Here is a 16604-nt window from a genome sequence, read left to right on the forward strand (position 1 = left end):
ACTGGTTTGCCTGAATTCGTTTTCGTCAATCATGAAACCTTTGGCCGAGTCACTACAACAGAAGGATGGTGACCTCGTGAGAGCCTTGTCCCTCATTAGCAGCGTGAAGGCAATGCTGGAAGATATGCGATCACATGCCGAAACCAAATTCAGACTGCTTTACGAAGATCTTCTGAAAATGGCCGAAAAGATTGATCCTACCATCAAGGTAACGCAGCCACGCATAGCTTCACGTTCTACATACCGGGCAGGGGTACCCAAGATGGATCCAGAAAGTCATTATAGGATGGCGGCATTTATTCCAGCCCTGGACGCCATGCTGCTTGATTTTACGGAGCGGTTCAGCTGCCATTTTACGAATGCTGCAAAACTTTCAGCTTTGATTCCGGCTGTGGTTAATGGCAAACGCTGGGAGGACGTTCAGCCAGGGTACGAAAAGTACAAGGAGCTGCTCGTGGGTACGGAGATAGACGTTAAAACCGAGTTCGAGATTTGGAACAAGTATTGGTCTAAGGAAACCGTGCAAAAACCGAAAACAGCTATTTCAGCGCTGAACAGTTGTCAGGAAAATGTATTTCCCAACATTTTCGCATTGTTGACAATTCTCGCGACGCTTCCTGTGTCAACCTGTGAAGCAGAACGAATGTTTTCAAAGGTTGACAGGACATGTTCATCAATACGAAGCATGATGACTGAAGAGAGGTTGGAGGCTCTGCTACTCATGCAGACTTACAGAGACGAACTGCCGAAAACAGACGATGCTATCGATATGTTCGCTCTCAGAAAAGCTCGCCGATTGAGTTTAGTTGTGTAGTGTGGTACTGTTTTTATTTTTTTTTGCTACGTTTTACCTTTATGAGCATATTTGGCAGTGTTTTCATATAAATAAAGAGCTATCAAATTAGTCCTGTATAATCAGTTTTTGGCGCCCTGTGTCCGGCGCGGCCCCCCCCAAGATTTTTCTCTAGATCCGCCGGTGTTTCATCATATGTAGCACATGCTTCAATTTGTAGCGCTTTCGTGATAAATGTTTTTTTTGTCATGGACGAAATAATGATGACAAAATGACTTATATAAACATGTAAATCCCTTATTTTGGGGTAAATCCTTTATTTAAGACATCTCTGGCAATACCTGGATGCTCAAAAAAAAAAGAGAAAAGGCACCACTTTGGTGAAAAGTGACATTTTTTTTTACAAAATATATATCCAGTCGGGAATGTTTTGTTTTATTTCATAAGTTTAAAAAATGTTTCACTTTTTTGTCATTGTGTCCCGGAACATGGAAATGTGTCCCTTTCGACATAAAATATGTCCAGTTGGCAACCCTGACTATCATAAGTGAAATAACTAAGACTAAACGCTGTAAAACCCATAAAACTAACAATTAAAAACTTTGTATTTAGAACAGTTAAATTCAACTATTGATTAAAATCAGCTGTTCGTTGGTTAAGCAGTATCCAATGGAAACAATTTACGAGAATTTAGAGATGGGGGTTAGCAAAATGTACTTTTCAATATGTAGGGAGGTGTAAATTTTTCGTTTCTTCAATGCAAATATCCAAAAAGACATTTTTCGATAAATGTTATCTCCAAAAAACTATATTTCAAAATCTAAAGGGACACAGGCCCCTCTCCGCAATTGAAGCCATTACCAGTATCGATAGCATAACTGGAAAATGTTGGTCTCGATTATTAGGAAAGTTATTTTTTATTGTATGAAAATTTGATAAGATTTTCCGTTTCTGTCTTACAAGTCAAATTTGCCACAATGGTATCCTGCATCTAGGCCTATTTGCATGAACTAATAAACTCGATTTAATCATTTCCGGATCCTTTAACATTTTGGCATTAATTGCTAGGGGTATCTAAATTTATCTAAACAGGGAAAGATAAGTAAATTAAGTAAAAACTAGGCCATTTGTTTATCATTTGAATTGTTGTGGGAGTCTGTGTATAACCTAGGGATATGTTTTTCGAAGTTATAGCCTATGTCAAAGTTAGAAACTAAGTTTTATGGTTCTTAAAGTTTGTTTAGTTTATTAATACGTTTAGAAGAGGTATTTTATTTCATTCATAATGATAATAATTGTATTAAAAACCTATTAAACCATATATAAAAATTATACTTTAGCAGGAACATGTAGCAAGATATGGCAAATTTGTGAGACATCATGTAATGCGACAATTTCTCAAAAATGAAAATTACCAAAGCGACTCATGTAGTGCGACTGTATACTTTTGTGACTGTGAAGTTAAAACAGAGAGAAGTAGATCGTCAACACCAGACCGGCAAAATTAAAATAAAAGTGTTTAAATGAGCAAATGAAACCTAAGACAGAAATTACAATGATAAATGAGAGTTTACAAACTTTGTTTGGGCATTCTTGGGCCAATGTTAGAGGGCGTCCCAGAGACGTTTTTTAGGGGGGGCAGCGGGGGCACTTGCTCTTGGTGCAGAAATTGTAGTGACGCAAAATTTCAAGTAAACAATCTAACGGCTATAGCCATTTTTAATTTTTGGAAATTTATTCTATTAAAATAAAGTAGAGGACGCAGTTGGCAGTAAATACAAGCAAATCGGACATTTTTCATTTTTAATGAACATTTGTTCATTAAATGAAAATTAGGTGTGAAAACTTTTGGGAGGCAAGGTGGCGCTAATGAAGATTTTGTCCCGGGCGTAAGAGAAACCAGAACCGCCACTGGGTTTTCCTCCCCTCCTCCTCCCTTCGGTATGTATTTCATCAGCGTATTTAATTCCAATTTATGGGTACTGTTTATTGCATATTCTTAAATAGCCAATCTTCTAGTCAACAAGTGGAAATGCTCGGTAAGGTAATTAAATAATTCTTTAAAAAGTCTATAATCATTTTCCGATTCTTCGTCTAGAGTTTCATGTAGCGAACAGCAATCTTGTTTTCTTTTTTACTTCGTCGTTTCAAAATGATCTGATATTTTGTCGATTACCAGAAAAGGCGCTTGGCAACTACCACTTTTAAGATTTGTCCGTTGAATATGCAAATTTTGTGTTCAGCAGAAGCATGTACTGATGTTTTCGGTAATGCAAAATTTGAAATAAGAACTTCGAATTAGGTTTAACTACCTAGACCTGGTGCAAGAACTCTAATGATTAGTAATCTGTATGGTACTTATCTGTTATAGCGCCTATGTTAAGTTCTTCATCCATTGACGCACAGTAGAACCGGTTTCTTCGTTAGTTTTTTTCAGCTTAGCGTGAGACAAGATAAAGAGAAGTGACAGAATAAATGGAAAATAATAATTTGGGCTATATATTTGCACATTGGAGGGGGGTTAGGGGTATAGTATTTGGACAGTAAGTTAGAAAACAATCCTTACTTCATAATATGCAGAACAATTGTACCTAACACACTTTGCATGCAGACTCGCTACACTTTACCCCACCCCCCTAATGTGCAAATACATAGCCCAAATTTGTTTCTATAGAATTATATTTTCATCATATTTTGTGATATTTGTTTAGGATTAGTCAGAGAAACAGGTTCTACTTTTATGAAGAGCTTGACATAGGTGCTATAACAGAAAAGTACCTTCTGCGTTTCAACAGAATAAAGCCATTCGATTGTTGGGGAATTATGTTATAGATGTTAATGACACAGCAGCGTATTTTGCTTCAAGTGCTCGACAGCAAGGCCGTATCCAGGATTTTGTCCGGGGGGGGGGGGGTAGTGCTTTTTTGGAGGGAGGGGTTTAAAAAATAAAACTTGGAAAAACGCATCAAAAATTTGTTTATATGCATCTCTGTTATGTTTTACGAGTCTGACAATTTTTTTCGGGGCTGATTTTTCTGGTAACCCCCTCCATGAATACGGCCTTGCTTGAGAGGGACTTATTTAGGATGCATTCATGATTACTAAGGCATTTTCGCTTATCAATGTTGGAATAATACAAGTGCCAAAGAGAAAAGGAAATTTAAAATAAGATTTGGATCTTCTGTGATTTGACATAAGAAGATAAGGATTAAAATCTCCTAGCAACCCCAAACAGTTATAGCGTCTGGTGACTTTATTAAAAATGCAGAACATTCCAAAAAAAACTTGAATATTTGATGTATTTAATCCGCAACAGGATTTGGCTGAAATTTCTTCGTAAATGATAATTAAAAGGCATTTTTGTTTTCAAGAATTGCGCCGTCTTGGCGCAATTGAATCTCTTAAATAAGAAAGCTACCTACACCGGGGGGGGGGGAATATGATGGGTTGCCACCTGTAGCACGAAAGTGCTATTTGAATAATAATAATATATTTGAACCCTCTATACATATGTAACAAGAGGAGCACAGAAGAAAAAGAACGAAACAAAAAGGAAACTTCTTACGGGGACACACACGTGTCAGCACAGATAAACAAACATAAGAATTACGAAATTAGAATGACTCATATCAATGAAATACATTTAAGCTGAAAATCGACTGCTGGCTCGCATTTAACTCTGAATTTAGCTACTAGATTATCAATTTTCTCACAAACTTCGAAGACGATAACGTCTCGATATGTATCTGTTATGGGTCCAAATCGGAATACGAAGAAGATATTTACAAAATCTGAAAAATAGTGAACGAATTTGTTTCCGTTTAGAAACAGCGAGAAGCTTCCAAAGATGGAATAAAGAGAAACCACGAGGAGCAAAAAAACGCGTTATAGACGACCTTTTGTGTTTTCTTATCAAATTGACCTTCACCCTGGAGAGAAGTCCATAGGACTTTCTCAGCTTCTCCTTCAATGCTTTAATAATGAATGATCGTGTTGCTCGAATTGATGTTCCGTATGAAAGCTCAAGATATTTGAGAGACACGGAAGCAGAAATAGTAGAAGGGCCAGCCTGGATCTTGGAGTCACGAGGTTGGCGACAACCAAAAACAAGAAATTCGGTTTTTGTGGAAGCAACTGATAATCCAATGACCATCATAGAGGTTATCCACAGCGATCTGTAGCGACTGCACATCGTCTGATAATATCATCCGCGTACGCAAGATGACTTGCATCGATAGACGGCTCAATGAGAAAGGGTGGTATTCTACGTGTGGCAGAACAGATTGCATTGTTGAACATTACAGGACTTAAGACGGAGCCCTGTTTAATTCCACGACGTACAGGCATCCGGCCACTATAAAGACTTTCACCTCGTATTTTAGCCCTATTATAATCAGTTTTTTGACTACAGCACCAAAAATCGCTGTGTAGCACGCAAATTTGGGCAATTATAGCACTTTATGAACTGACCGTAGCGGCAACCCTGGCGAAAACATAGGGGATGCCCACTTTCAGAAATCACGTACACCAGGGGGCGGATAATAATAGTAATACATTGCAATAAATACTATACATATTTGATATATAGAATATACTCCACAACATTTCTATTGGTTTAGTTCGTTTAAGCCACATTATACAGGTATAACATTAGAGTGATGCTAATTTCCAACCGAGGGGTTAACAACTGGGCATTTTGAGGGACACCTGGGGGCATGAGGCACGGAGGCATGCCTCCGGAGGCATATTCCAAAGGGCGCAATATGTAAATATATACAGCTTGCCTGTTATTCGGTATCTGTCGAATATTTCAGCACCTTCAAAAGCGATCTTTTAAAACTTGGAAATCATTTACGGGTTTATTTGACAAGGAAAAGAACCCCCAAGACTGAAAACAACTGATATGTACCTAAAGAAAAAGAACGGAGGACTGCAAGTTGTTAATATCTATGCAAAAACTAGGTAACCCTACGATGGCACTGACGGTGTCACTTTTTCCTATAACACATGCAGCGTTGCCACCAGCTCAAAAATAAAATTCCGATTTTTCTTCAAAAAAAATCCCGAAATTTCAAAAAAAATCCCGGAACACGGTTTTTAAGTTATACAACATAGGGCTGCGCGGTGATGACGTAACAAGCAAGGTGCGAAATTCAAAGTACCGTGAAACGTGGTTTCTAGTTGTAACTAACAACTGATTGCCAATATTCCTAGTATTATTTCGACGTGAAAACGTTCTGGTGGATTAGTAGGATCTACGACAAATATTTTAGGCCAAAACGATTCGCCAAAGTTCCGAAAAAACGTCTACGCATCCACGTTTCATCGTTATTTGAAATTCCTGCCCAAGACTTGACGTCATGCTTCAGAGTCCAATTCAATATGGCTTGGCCAGTGGTAAAAGTTGCCTTTTATGACGTTTTCACACATCCTTTTCCCTTTTATCATACCTGTTTTTATTTTTAGTGGCTGTGCCAAGACGTACCCCTGTATCTTGGATTCTAAAAAAAGAAAAAGGTATCTGCTGCTGTAACTCAAAAGAACCCCAAAGAAACAAAGGTCTAATTTTCCCGAATGCACTTAGAATCCAACATTCTTGGTTTTAAACCCGTGCCATAGGGTATTTGAAGGGAAAACTGTAAAGCAACAGTCAGAAAAACTGTTACTACCGAGTTATTAGTAAAATGTTCTAAGTAAATCCACCAACTAAAAAATAACTAGTTTCTCAGATATTTATTGGTACGTTTCAGTAATCATCTCGATAATCACAGCTCAAGTGACAACCCTAAGAAACTGGACAAATAAGCTTCAGTAAATCAAACTAAGCTCGGTTAGCACAAATATAAACACTAAGTCTTCCACTACTAAGTCTTCTACTGAGCTGTAAATTTTAAAGTTGTAAGAGTAAGCCTTTTGGAAGACCACCTTTAAAATTCGAATTCTTGTTAGTGAAAATTGAAGGATATGAATTTTAAGAAATGGAAGTAAAAATACTACCGAAAAAGTGTCTCCTAGAGGGGGAAGGATACCCTGGAACGGGGGGAGCGATAGATATTTGGCAAGAAAAAAGTTAAATGGTAGTTTGCCTTCATGTCCGCTACTACATTGACTGGTATATAATAATTTTTTTTTTTTGAAGTTTAGGTGATATGATAATGTATAAAGTTGTAAGATTTATATGCTTTTGTATTAAAATATCACCGAGTGGAGAGGAGGAAGGGAGGAAAAAAAATAACAACTACCTCTGAAAAATGTTAAACAAAATTACTTCTGTTGACACACAGAACATGGCGATGGTGGTGGTTATGGTCTTGAGGTCAGTTTTGGGTTTAGATGCCATTTTTAACATGATGATTGCGATGCTGATGAGACATCGAAAAAGTGGAATCCTTTTTTCGGGATAAATGAATTCAACCCTGTGAAGACGTCTGAGTCGAAGCCAAAGACAATGTTGGTGCCAATTTCCCTAAAAAACGGGTTTTGCTGAATGCAAGACATACAGGCTGGAGTCACAAGTAACCCTGGTCTAGCAATGTGGCAGTTAATGTGAGATCAGCATTCAGCTGGAACTACTGGCACATAATTCTCATGTCGTCAGGAAACGGTATCGTCATTTTCTGCGTGTCAAAAGAGTGGCATCTTCGCCCAGATAAGTATCCAAACTGTATGACCCGCCCAACTAATAATCTCTTTCCCCTGCCAACCGGTCTGTAAACGTATTATTCACCGATACTCCATTCCGATTTCACACCGACCTCTGCATTGGTTTGTGGCGACTCACGTAGTCCTACTCGTCGGCCCTGCACCATAACCCGTTTTAATCGGTCACTACTCAGCTTCTCAGAGCTTTCCCTCAGAAGCCACAACAGCGTCGATTTTTTTATTGGTGTTATGGAGCCGTCAGAAGTCTTGACAAGACAAAACCTAGAATTCTTCAAGTTTGTCACAGGCTCACTAACCCAATTTTTCTCAACTTGGTGTATCACACAGTGAGCAATCACAGAGAAATCTTAAAAGATGCCGTCACTTTCTGAGCCCGATTCAGTGTCAGTCGCGGAAGCCTTTTTCTGCTTATCTGACACAGAATTTTCCACTGAGTCATCGTCTGAGTCGCTGTCTTGAAGTGCAGAAAGACAAACATTCGGTACTTGGTGACCGAAAACAGAAAGAACGTCGTCGGGTATCAAGGCTTTTATTATTCGCTGGCTGTCAATACGAGCTCGCACTAGCTCGAGCTCGATTTCATCATCCCCTGGCACAGAAAAATCGGAACTGACATACACAACACCAATGGATTTAACTCGCATGGCCTTGGGCAAGGAAAACTGTTCATTCGAATATTGAGCTTCAAAATCCGTTATACTTTCATATCGACAGATTCGATGTAGAAGTTGGAGGAACGAAAAGTTTATTACAGTACTGTTAGTGCTGGTTTGAGACCGCATCTTCCTAAAAAAATCATCACCTGGTTGGCTATTCATATCAGAGAGTTTGAAAAGGCGTTCAAGTCCAAGCCATTTGAATCGACGAATGGGAAGCACAAGGGAATGCATATTTATCTCTAGGCAATGGTAAAGTTTTTTGGTTATAAAATTCTCGTTCAAAGCATAATATCTACTTTTTAGGACCCAGGATTTCAAATCTCGAACGCAGTAAACAACACGACCAGGTAAAGGTAACCTCTCAAGAGGATAAAGTTTGCCGTCGTAAAAAAACACACGGCAGGCTTTCCATAAGGCAAAGATAAAACTACTGTGTTCCTTCAGGAACACGCTGTTTCAGGTGTGCCGGAGGCACGGAGGCACGAAGGAAGGGACACCTACGACGGTCAGTTATTAGCCCCTCGTCTCCAACTTTACTGGGAACTTGCCTACTATTTACGGGGCGAACCCAGGGGGATCCCGGGTATACCCCCCCCCCCCGAAATTTGGGAAATTTGTCTTGTAGGGTCGACATTCTTACAGATCTTGAGTAATCTTATAGATCAAAAGGATAATGTACGCTGTAAATTTTATTGTGATGAGGATAAAAAATGACTGATTTATTCATTTTATAAAATTCAATATAAAACATAACTGTCTTAAAAGCTAACCAAATTCATTATGGGTTTTATTTCCATTGATGTAGAGTAATATATGCACAACAAGTAGGTAATGTGTGACGATCTCCATACGAGGATTTTTGTTTTGTGAAAATGCAGTTAGGAACAATGCCAGGCTGCTGCCAAGTAAGCCACGTGCTGTTATAACCTCACGCACCTAAGATCGTTGAATTTAATTTAAATCACGCGTGTGCTCTTTCAATGTTTATATAGAAGTCTACGCCCCTGTTTGTTAATTAGTCGTCCGTCATTTCAAAACGGAAATAAAAATTATAGACTTTTTCAAAAAGAAACAATAGATTGATAGCAAACCTTGGTTGATACAAACCTTAGTTGGAATGCGAAGCAATTAAAATACTTATGATGGAGTTATGATGGAGCTTCATCTATGAGTGGCCAGTTTCAAGGTGGGGCTTCTATACTCAGTGAAATTTTTCCCCAGGCAGTCTATGTTCACTGTGCAAGTCACTCCTTAAACTTAGAGTCATTTGTACAACATACAAATGACTGTCATTGTCAACCTGAGTGATTTGTACAACATACCTGTTATAAGAAATTGTCTAGGAACTTTGAAAGAAGTAATTAATTTCTTTAGAATTTCACCTAAACGCTCTGCAATTTTCAAACAAATCGTTCAAGCAAGTAATCTTATCACAGGGACAAAAAGAATAAGATTGAACAAATTTGTGAGACTAGATGGGTGGAGCACTTAAAAGCAATCATTTTGTTTAAAGAGATGTTTATTATTATCGATATGGCTATGAAGGAAATTCAAGAACATCCTGATTCAGATTGTAAATCTTCAAGCAAAGTTTATTCTTCGCTATCTGCTATTGAGAGATACAGTTTTGTTGCAGCTATGGTTACTGTCAGTAAAGTTTTTAGTCTGTCACACAATTTGTCGACATCTTTGCAATCAGAAACTATTGATCTTGTATACTTCCTCAAACATTCTGACGATCTTAGGAGCAAAGTTAGTGACATGAGAGAGAGGAGTGAAGCTGTTTCATCCACTTTTTACTGAAGGGACTGAACTGTGTCAAGATTCTAAAATCAGCATTAGAGTGCCCAGATGAGCTCCAAAACAAACGTGTATGAATAATTACGCAACAGCGTCAGATGATGATGAAACGTATTACCGACTTTCTGTGTTTATCCCATTTATGGACTACTTTCTGCAACAGCTGCATCAACGATTTCTTAGTCACACAAAGTTTCTGGAGTCACTGCAATACTTACTTCATCAGCACTGTATTTTCCTCGACGAAGAAAAAACAAAGTATTCATCGGATACTCCGATTTATTTTTTTGATATTTTGATGCAGACAGCTATAGGGGAAGCTTGTAAGCTGAGTTAGCTCCGTGGAGGAAAATGTGCATGCAGTCGGGAAACTTGGCACCAAAATATTTCATAGTGTGTTTAAAAGAATGTGATGATTATCCCCCTCTACATCAGTTTTTGAAGATCGGTGCAACAATTCCCGTCACTACTGCTACGTGCGAGCGTCCTTTTACTACCCTGAGAAGAGTGAAATCTTATACCAGGAGTGGCTCGGGTCAGGAACGGCTTAATGGATTTGCCTTAATATCCATGCACTGGGATATTCTAGTCAATGCAGAAGACGTTTTGGAGAAACTTGTCCACAACAGAAAAGGCGGCTTGATTTTATTTTATGTTTACAGTGCATGTTTACAGTGTTGTCTCAATGAAGAATGTACCTTATTCTGAAAACTTTATTTTTCCTTTTTAACCAGTACTACCATCCCCCAGCCAAAATATCTATCTCTCTCCGAAATTTATCGCTGGGTTCGCCCCTGTACTGTTTGGTATTTTGGGGAATGAGCCGGACCCATTTATGTTCTTCTGGGCATGGTAAATTAATTTGAGTATTCAATAGCAGGGTTACGTTTGTCAACAAATTCCTCTGAAATTAGTCGTCAATTGCGTACTCATCCGGACTGATTTGGTCAATTTAGTATTAATTCGAGAATGTCATCTGGTACAAAGCGCAGATCTTATTAAACATTTAAATTTTATTTGTAAGCGGTAAGAAGTGAGATGGGACCGTGTTAGCATGTCTAACTAGGGTAGGGAATAGTCAAAAGCTAAGAACGTGTGATTTGCCCTAAAGCCCTTCTTTTCAATAACCAGTTCGTTTTAAAAATCAAGTAGTAGTTGTTCGTTTACTATTTACTATATTCTATTAGAATAAGATAGTCTGAAGTAGAGATTAGAAAAAGGTTTTCCCTAGTAATATACAGAACAACAACACGCTCAACCCAAGACGGCAGCGAAGTCGAATTCCGTTGGGGGGGGGGGTAAAAAAAAATATTGTGTAAAACAAAACTGTATAGTTGGTTAATTTTTTTATAGAATGAAGTCTAAGCCTTTGCTCCTCTGACAATGTCTTTGACCCATCATGTGCGCAGAAGCGAGAGGGAAAAAGGAAACGAAAAGATGAATAAGCCAAATAAAGGTACTTACGTGTTATAGCGACCATACTCTGTTCTTTCAATAATTCTCTGTTGTATTTTTCATAATTTTGTTACTAAAGTATTATATTTTCCTCATATTCTGGTGTATTTATTAGGATTAATCTAACTTCACTTCTTTGGTGTGGTCGCTTTAACACATAAGTACCCAAATAAAATATATTTTATTGTGATCATACGTTTAGTGGTTTATTTGGATTGAAGAACTAACCGTAAGGTTTAAAATCAAACACATCCAACGGAGGTGGGATTTGGATCCATCTTCCTTCCTCCATAACCCTAAGATTCTCTTATGCTCTTTGGCATCTTTCTCCACAGTTTAGCTTCGCCGCAATTCATCCATCGTTACAACCAAGATTCGAATTAATTCTTTTCAAAGAGCATGAACTGTTCTTAGGCTTTGTTTTCTACCAAAACAAAAGAGTTTATAATCCTTTTTATCTTCTAGATGTGGAACAGTTACGGAGTATTACCCCCGAAGTTGGAAAGAAATTATTGTTACCATAAGGAGGCTCATCGATGCCGACTTAAAACTTGGTTCGCCGAATAGTGCTTCTCAGAATTTGTTGATGGTCGAACTTGAAAACTTGCGGGTGTTGAGTGCACCAGGAATTCTTCATTTACTCGGAGTCATACCGACCCAGGAACACCACCAAATATCTTTGGTTTATGAGAGAGTCCAATTTGGCTCATTGCATAGATATATGCACGAATTGCCTGTACAAGAATTTAGCCTTAAAAAAAAGTTGACTTTTCTTTGCCAAATTGCCACTGCTCTTAAATTAGTCCACAATATGGGCTTTTTACATTTAGCAGTATCCTCTCACTCAATTCATATTTTTAGCCCTACTCAGGCAAAACTGGGTAATTTCGAGTTTGCCATCCGCGCGCGAGGCGAGTTAAAAAATTGCGTTTATGTTCAGCGCCCTTGGGAAGTGTTTAAAAATATTTATTGGAGATGGATGTCACCGGAGGTAATGAAAAGACAAGCGCCTACAGAAGAGTCGGATATTTTTTCTTTGTGCATGGTGGTAGAAGAAGTTTTTACAGGAAAACTGCCATGGGAGGACAGAGATTTTAAAGGTACGCTTGAATTGATAAGTAAAAAAATGGGAGAATCGGAAAAATCAAATAAAAAGAATCCTGTCATCAATGTTGGACAGTTTCCCACACTTATCCGAAGGCTGTTAAGAGCTGGGCTGGATGTGCAGCGGCAAATGCGCTGTGACTTGTCAGAAATCGAATTTATGCTTGAGCAGCAAATTATTGCGATTTCTAAAACTGAAAAAGGTATCAGACCGAGTCTCGATCAAGCACCTTCTGTCGGCAAGATATCTTTTAGAAAGCCCCTTCGAAATGAGAGTGATTCGGACTCAGAAATATCGTGTTCAAGTCAAGAGAGATTTGTGACTGCTAGGGATTCTGGTATTTTTGGCACTCCGGAAGTGACTGTTGAATACGAAGAATCAGTTAGCTCTGCCTCTTCAAAACCTTATGTACAGCAAAAGGTAGAAACTCTCGTCCGAAAATTTAGCACAAAAAGGGATTTTGTTAAGCCAACAAGTTCAGGGGATAATACAGTTTATCAGAGTGTTTCGAGCAGTCCCAACCCAAGCAAAAGTTTTTCGAGACGGTTTTCACTTCCATCACGATCGAAGAAAAACGAGACAAGCTCCTTCGATTCGGCAGTTAAAGTGTCCCTTTTCCCGCAGCAGCCAAAACGCAGATTTGTTAACGATTCGTCTGGCTCATCTTGGGGTAATATATTGAACTCAAGCAAAGCCGGCATATTGAAACTTACAAAGAGAACGTTATCTCCTGAACCGAAATCGGCAGACGTGAGTAAAAATAATACCGACTACTACTCTGTCCAGCAATCACTAGATACAGTGGATAGTCCACCTGAGCCAATTTATGCCAAGGTTCATAAAGGCAGAAAATCTCCCTCGAAAAAAGGATCATCAAAAGTTATCCCACCTCCCCCTCCAATGCCAAAAATTACCCAAGAGCCCCGAAAACCAGCAAGCCACTTCAGTTCTCCCACAGTTTTTGTTCCACCAGCAAACCAGGATGAGCATAGAGTACACTCTAGAGATGAGAATCGATACACACACATACCATCTGATATCAAGTCTGTTGTTGCCCAGCCCAGACACGTAATAGAAAAACAAGAAGAATTTGATAGATCTGAATGGCGCTGTATTCTTTACAGGGCTAATTCAAGTGCTGTTTGTACTCAAACTGAGAATTTTTGCAGTAAAGGCACGCAGACTAATGGTTTCCAAGAAAATTCAAGCGATGAGGTGAAGCGTTACTTACAGACAGATTCTGATGACAATTCTAGCGGATCTTTTAAATTGTCTCAACCGCTGATGGTATCAACTCCTCAGAGAATCGGTGCTATTCAAAACCTTGGTCGAGCCCCATCTAAAAAAACAAAAGATGCTTTGGTTGGAAGTTATGACGAGTTTTCAAGGGGACATATTGTAGAGACAAGTTCACCTTTTACTATTGAAGAAAAAAAGCGGTGTGTCAGTTTTTACGAGCCGGGCGAAGTTCCCCAAAGACCGAGCCGGGGAAAAAATAGCAAAGAGTCATCTAGTAATGGATCTCTGTATGAGACTGCCAATGAGGTGAGCCAACCTGAAAAGTTTTTTTGTGTACCGCCCCCTGACCTACAGAAGCCGACAGCTAAATTATCGCCTCCTCCCCCCAAACCAGCCCGAGTAAATCTGACCAGTTGGCCTTTAGTTCCTTATGACGACTCTGTGCCTGCATCCAAAGATACTAGTTTTGTATCTGAGAAAATTGTCGTGAAAATAGACACAGACCGAGGCAGTGTGAATGTGGACTCTGTTGCTTCCGAAAATTTTGAAAGTGTTATCGAACATTCAAGTGGCAACACTGAATCCACTCCAAGTAGTGCTTCAACTATAATTGATACCACAACTCCCATTGGCTGGGGGAATTTAGATATCGAAGAAAAGATTCCAAAGACTGTTACAGTTAGTGAAACCATTACTGAAAATTCTCATCTATGTCATAATCACATTAAACATGTGCAAAATAACCTAATTGGATTTGAACCATGTGTCTCTGACGGCTGCCCTGTTGAAGACGAGGAAAATAACAGAAATGAGAATGTAGAAAATCATCTGATTCAAAACCCGTCTACTGAACTTGTGTCCATGCAAGAGAGTGTCCTTGAAACAGTGAACATAAAGGAAGAAACTGCTTATTTGTCGGTTGTTGAGGATCAGGGAGGCATTGAGGCAGTTAATTCTGCCAATCAGTGAATTTATATGTATTTATCCTTTTTTCAGTTGTGTTTGACGGGTCTTAAACTTTTTTAATTTTAGTTGTTTCTTGTTCCCATATGTATAACTTGGGAAGACCTGAAATGGGAGGGGAGAAGGGAATAGGTTACTAGAATAATGTTTTCCGGGTAATGGGGATGGTTGTAAAAGGAAAAATGCTATATATTATGTTTAAGTAACATATTTAAGCAATTTTGTTAAGTAACATAGCTGCAACATCAAGCGATATAGGAAAATTCGTTAACTTCTGACTTTTTGAAAAAACAATTAGACCCAAAAGAAACCAATTTTTTTAGAATAAAATATTTTAACATATTAACCTTATTAACCTATCAGTTATACCCCAAAATGATGAAACTTATTTTTACAATGAAGTATTTTCTTAAGAAATTTGATCGGTTCAATTCTAAACTGTTGAGTTCACTTTCTTAAATGCTCATGCACTTAAGCTAACACAATTAATAATTTATTATTTATTTATTTTTTTTTAATTTGGCTCATTACCACAGCCGACAGAAGTTGTGTGGCCGTTTGTATATAGCGCCATCTATTTCTACTGTATGTTTATTAGTCGTCGAGTTACTTTTCCTTTATGTATCTGTTACGATGAAAGACCGATATCTGATGAATGTCATCATTCTCTGGTGAAAGTCAGAAATGAGGATATTTAACAAATATTTCGGACTTACACCAAGCTACTATGTGTTTGTTGACATTCACCATGCACTAATGGTGAATATTGAGCGTTTCTGATATTTCCATTTCTGAGATTTATAACCTAACCTGCCCCCACCAAACCTTGCATATGACAGACAAAGCTGAATGGTCAACAAACACAATGTCGCTTGGTGCATGTCCGAAATATTTGTAAAATATCCTTATTTCGGACTTTCACGGTGAATGTCGACAACCACCAGATTTCTGTCTTTTATGGTAACATATCTATTCAATAAAGTTGAACAAGTGCCAAGACAGACGTGTTTTTTAAGAGAAATAGTATTTATTTTATTTTTATCAAAAGACAATTTACACTTCCCAGGTCACAGAACTGAGAAAAAAACTCAGCTTCTGTTTCTGTTAACACAACTTTTAAAAATGTTCGCCTGTCTTGGCCAGCTTTTGGTTTCCTTATTTTTAACTGTGTGATATTTTTAAGAATTAATGAAAATTTAGAGTAAGAATGCTCAAGAATTAACTCTTAAGATTTGATATTCTTAAGAATTATTTTTTGAGGATATTTTTTTGATTATGTGAATTATGGCTACAAAATAGATTTTTTTTTTCGGCGAATTAGACCGTGAATTTAGTGGAAATTTCATTCAATAAACTGAACTTGGAAATTGAAGTAGCCCAGGTGATTATTCACACCATATTGTAGCCATTATTTAAGATGAAGTGTGTCAATTCGTTATTTGTGCCTTTATTTTTGTTTTTAAAGGGGGTGCGGGAGCATTTTTACTAGTTTGGAATATTTTTTACTTAGATTCTGCTTTCTTTAAAAGTTATCGGTAACCTGAATATAAACTTTAAAACGAAATTGGAGCCTGATAGCTTCAGTGTAATTGTTTTTCATCAATTCTAAATAGAAGTTGTTTTTGTTCTTTCAAAGAAGGGGAGAGTGTTAATAGAGCTGATAATTTACCTGGAGAATTAGTGCTCCAAAAATCCTTAATTTTATGCCATCTAATGACAATCAATTGTTTTCTAGTCGTTGTATATGAATTTTTAGCCATGAAAGGCATGGTTTGACAATGGCATAGCTAGTTGTGGGGGGATGGGGCTAGGGAGCACAGTTCCCAATTGCAAATCCTGTTGGGGTGCTTTTAGGTTTATTTCACGAACGATAGACCGGGGCGACTACGCCCCTGACTGATATCGTCCCTTGGCACTAAAAACCAAA

At 38.2% G+C, this 16604-nt stretch overlaps 1 protein-coding gene across 1 annotated transcript in view; it reads left to right on the forward strand.

Annotated features, from left to right (window-relative positions):
* Positions 1 to 15450, forward strand: part of LOC148951613 (uncharacterized) — a 45014-nt gene extending 29564 nt beyond the window's left edge. The window contains exon 4 of the mRNA XM_089091164.1: positions 11833 to 15450. Coding sequence (XP_088947290.1) covers positions 11833 to 14683 — 2851 coding nt within the window. The 3' untranslated portion in view covers positions 14684 to 15450. The remainder of the gene's footprint in view (positions 1 to 11832) is intronic.
* Positions 15451 to 16604: the final 1154 nt, after the last annotated feature.

The sequence above is a fragment of the Artemia sp. Qi Xiang Cuo genome, chromosome 6 (assembly GCF_049724085.1).
Source record: "Artemia sp. Qi Xiang Cuo chromosome 6, ASM4972408v1, whole genome shotgun sequence".
NCBI classification, from domain to species: Eukaryota; Metazoa; Arthropoda; class Branchiopoda; order Anostraca; family Artemiidae; genus Artemia; species Artemia sp. Qi Xiang Cuo.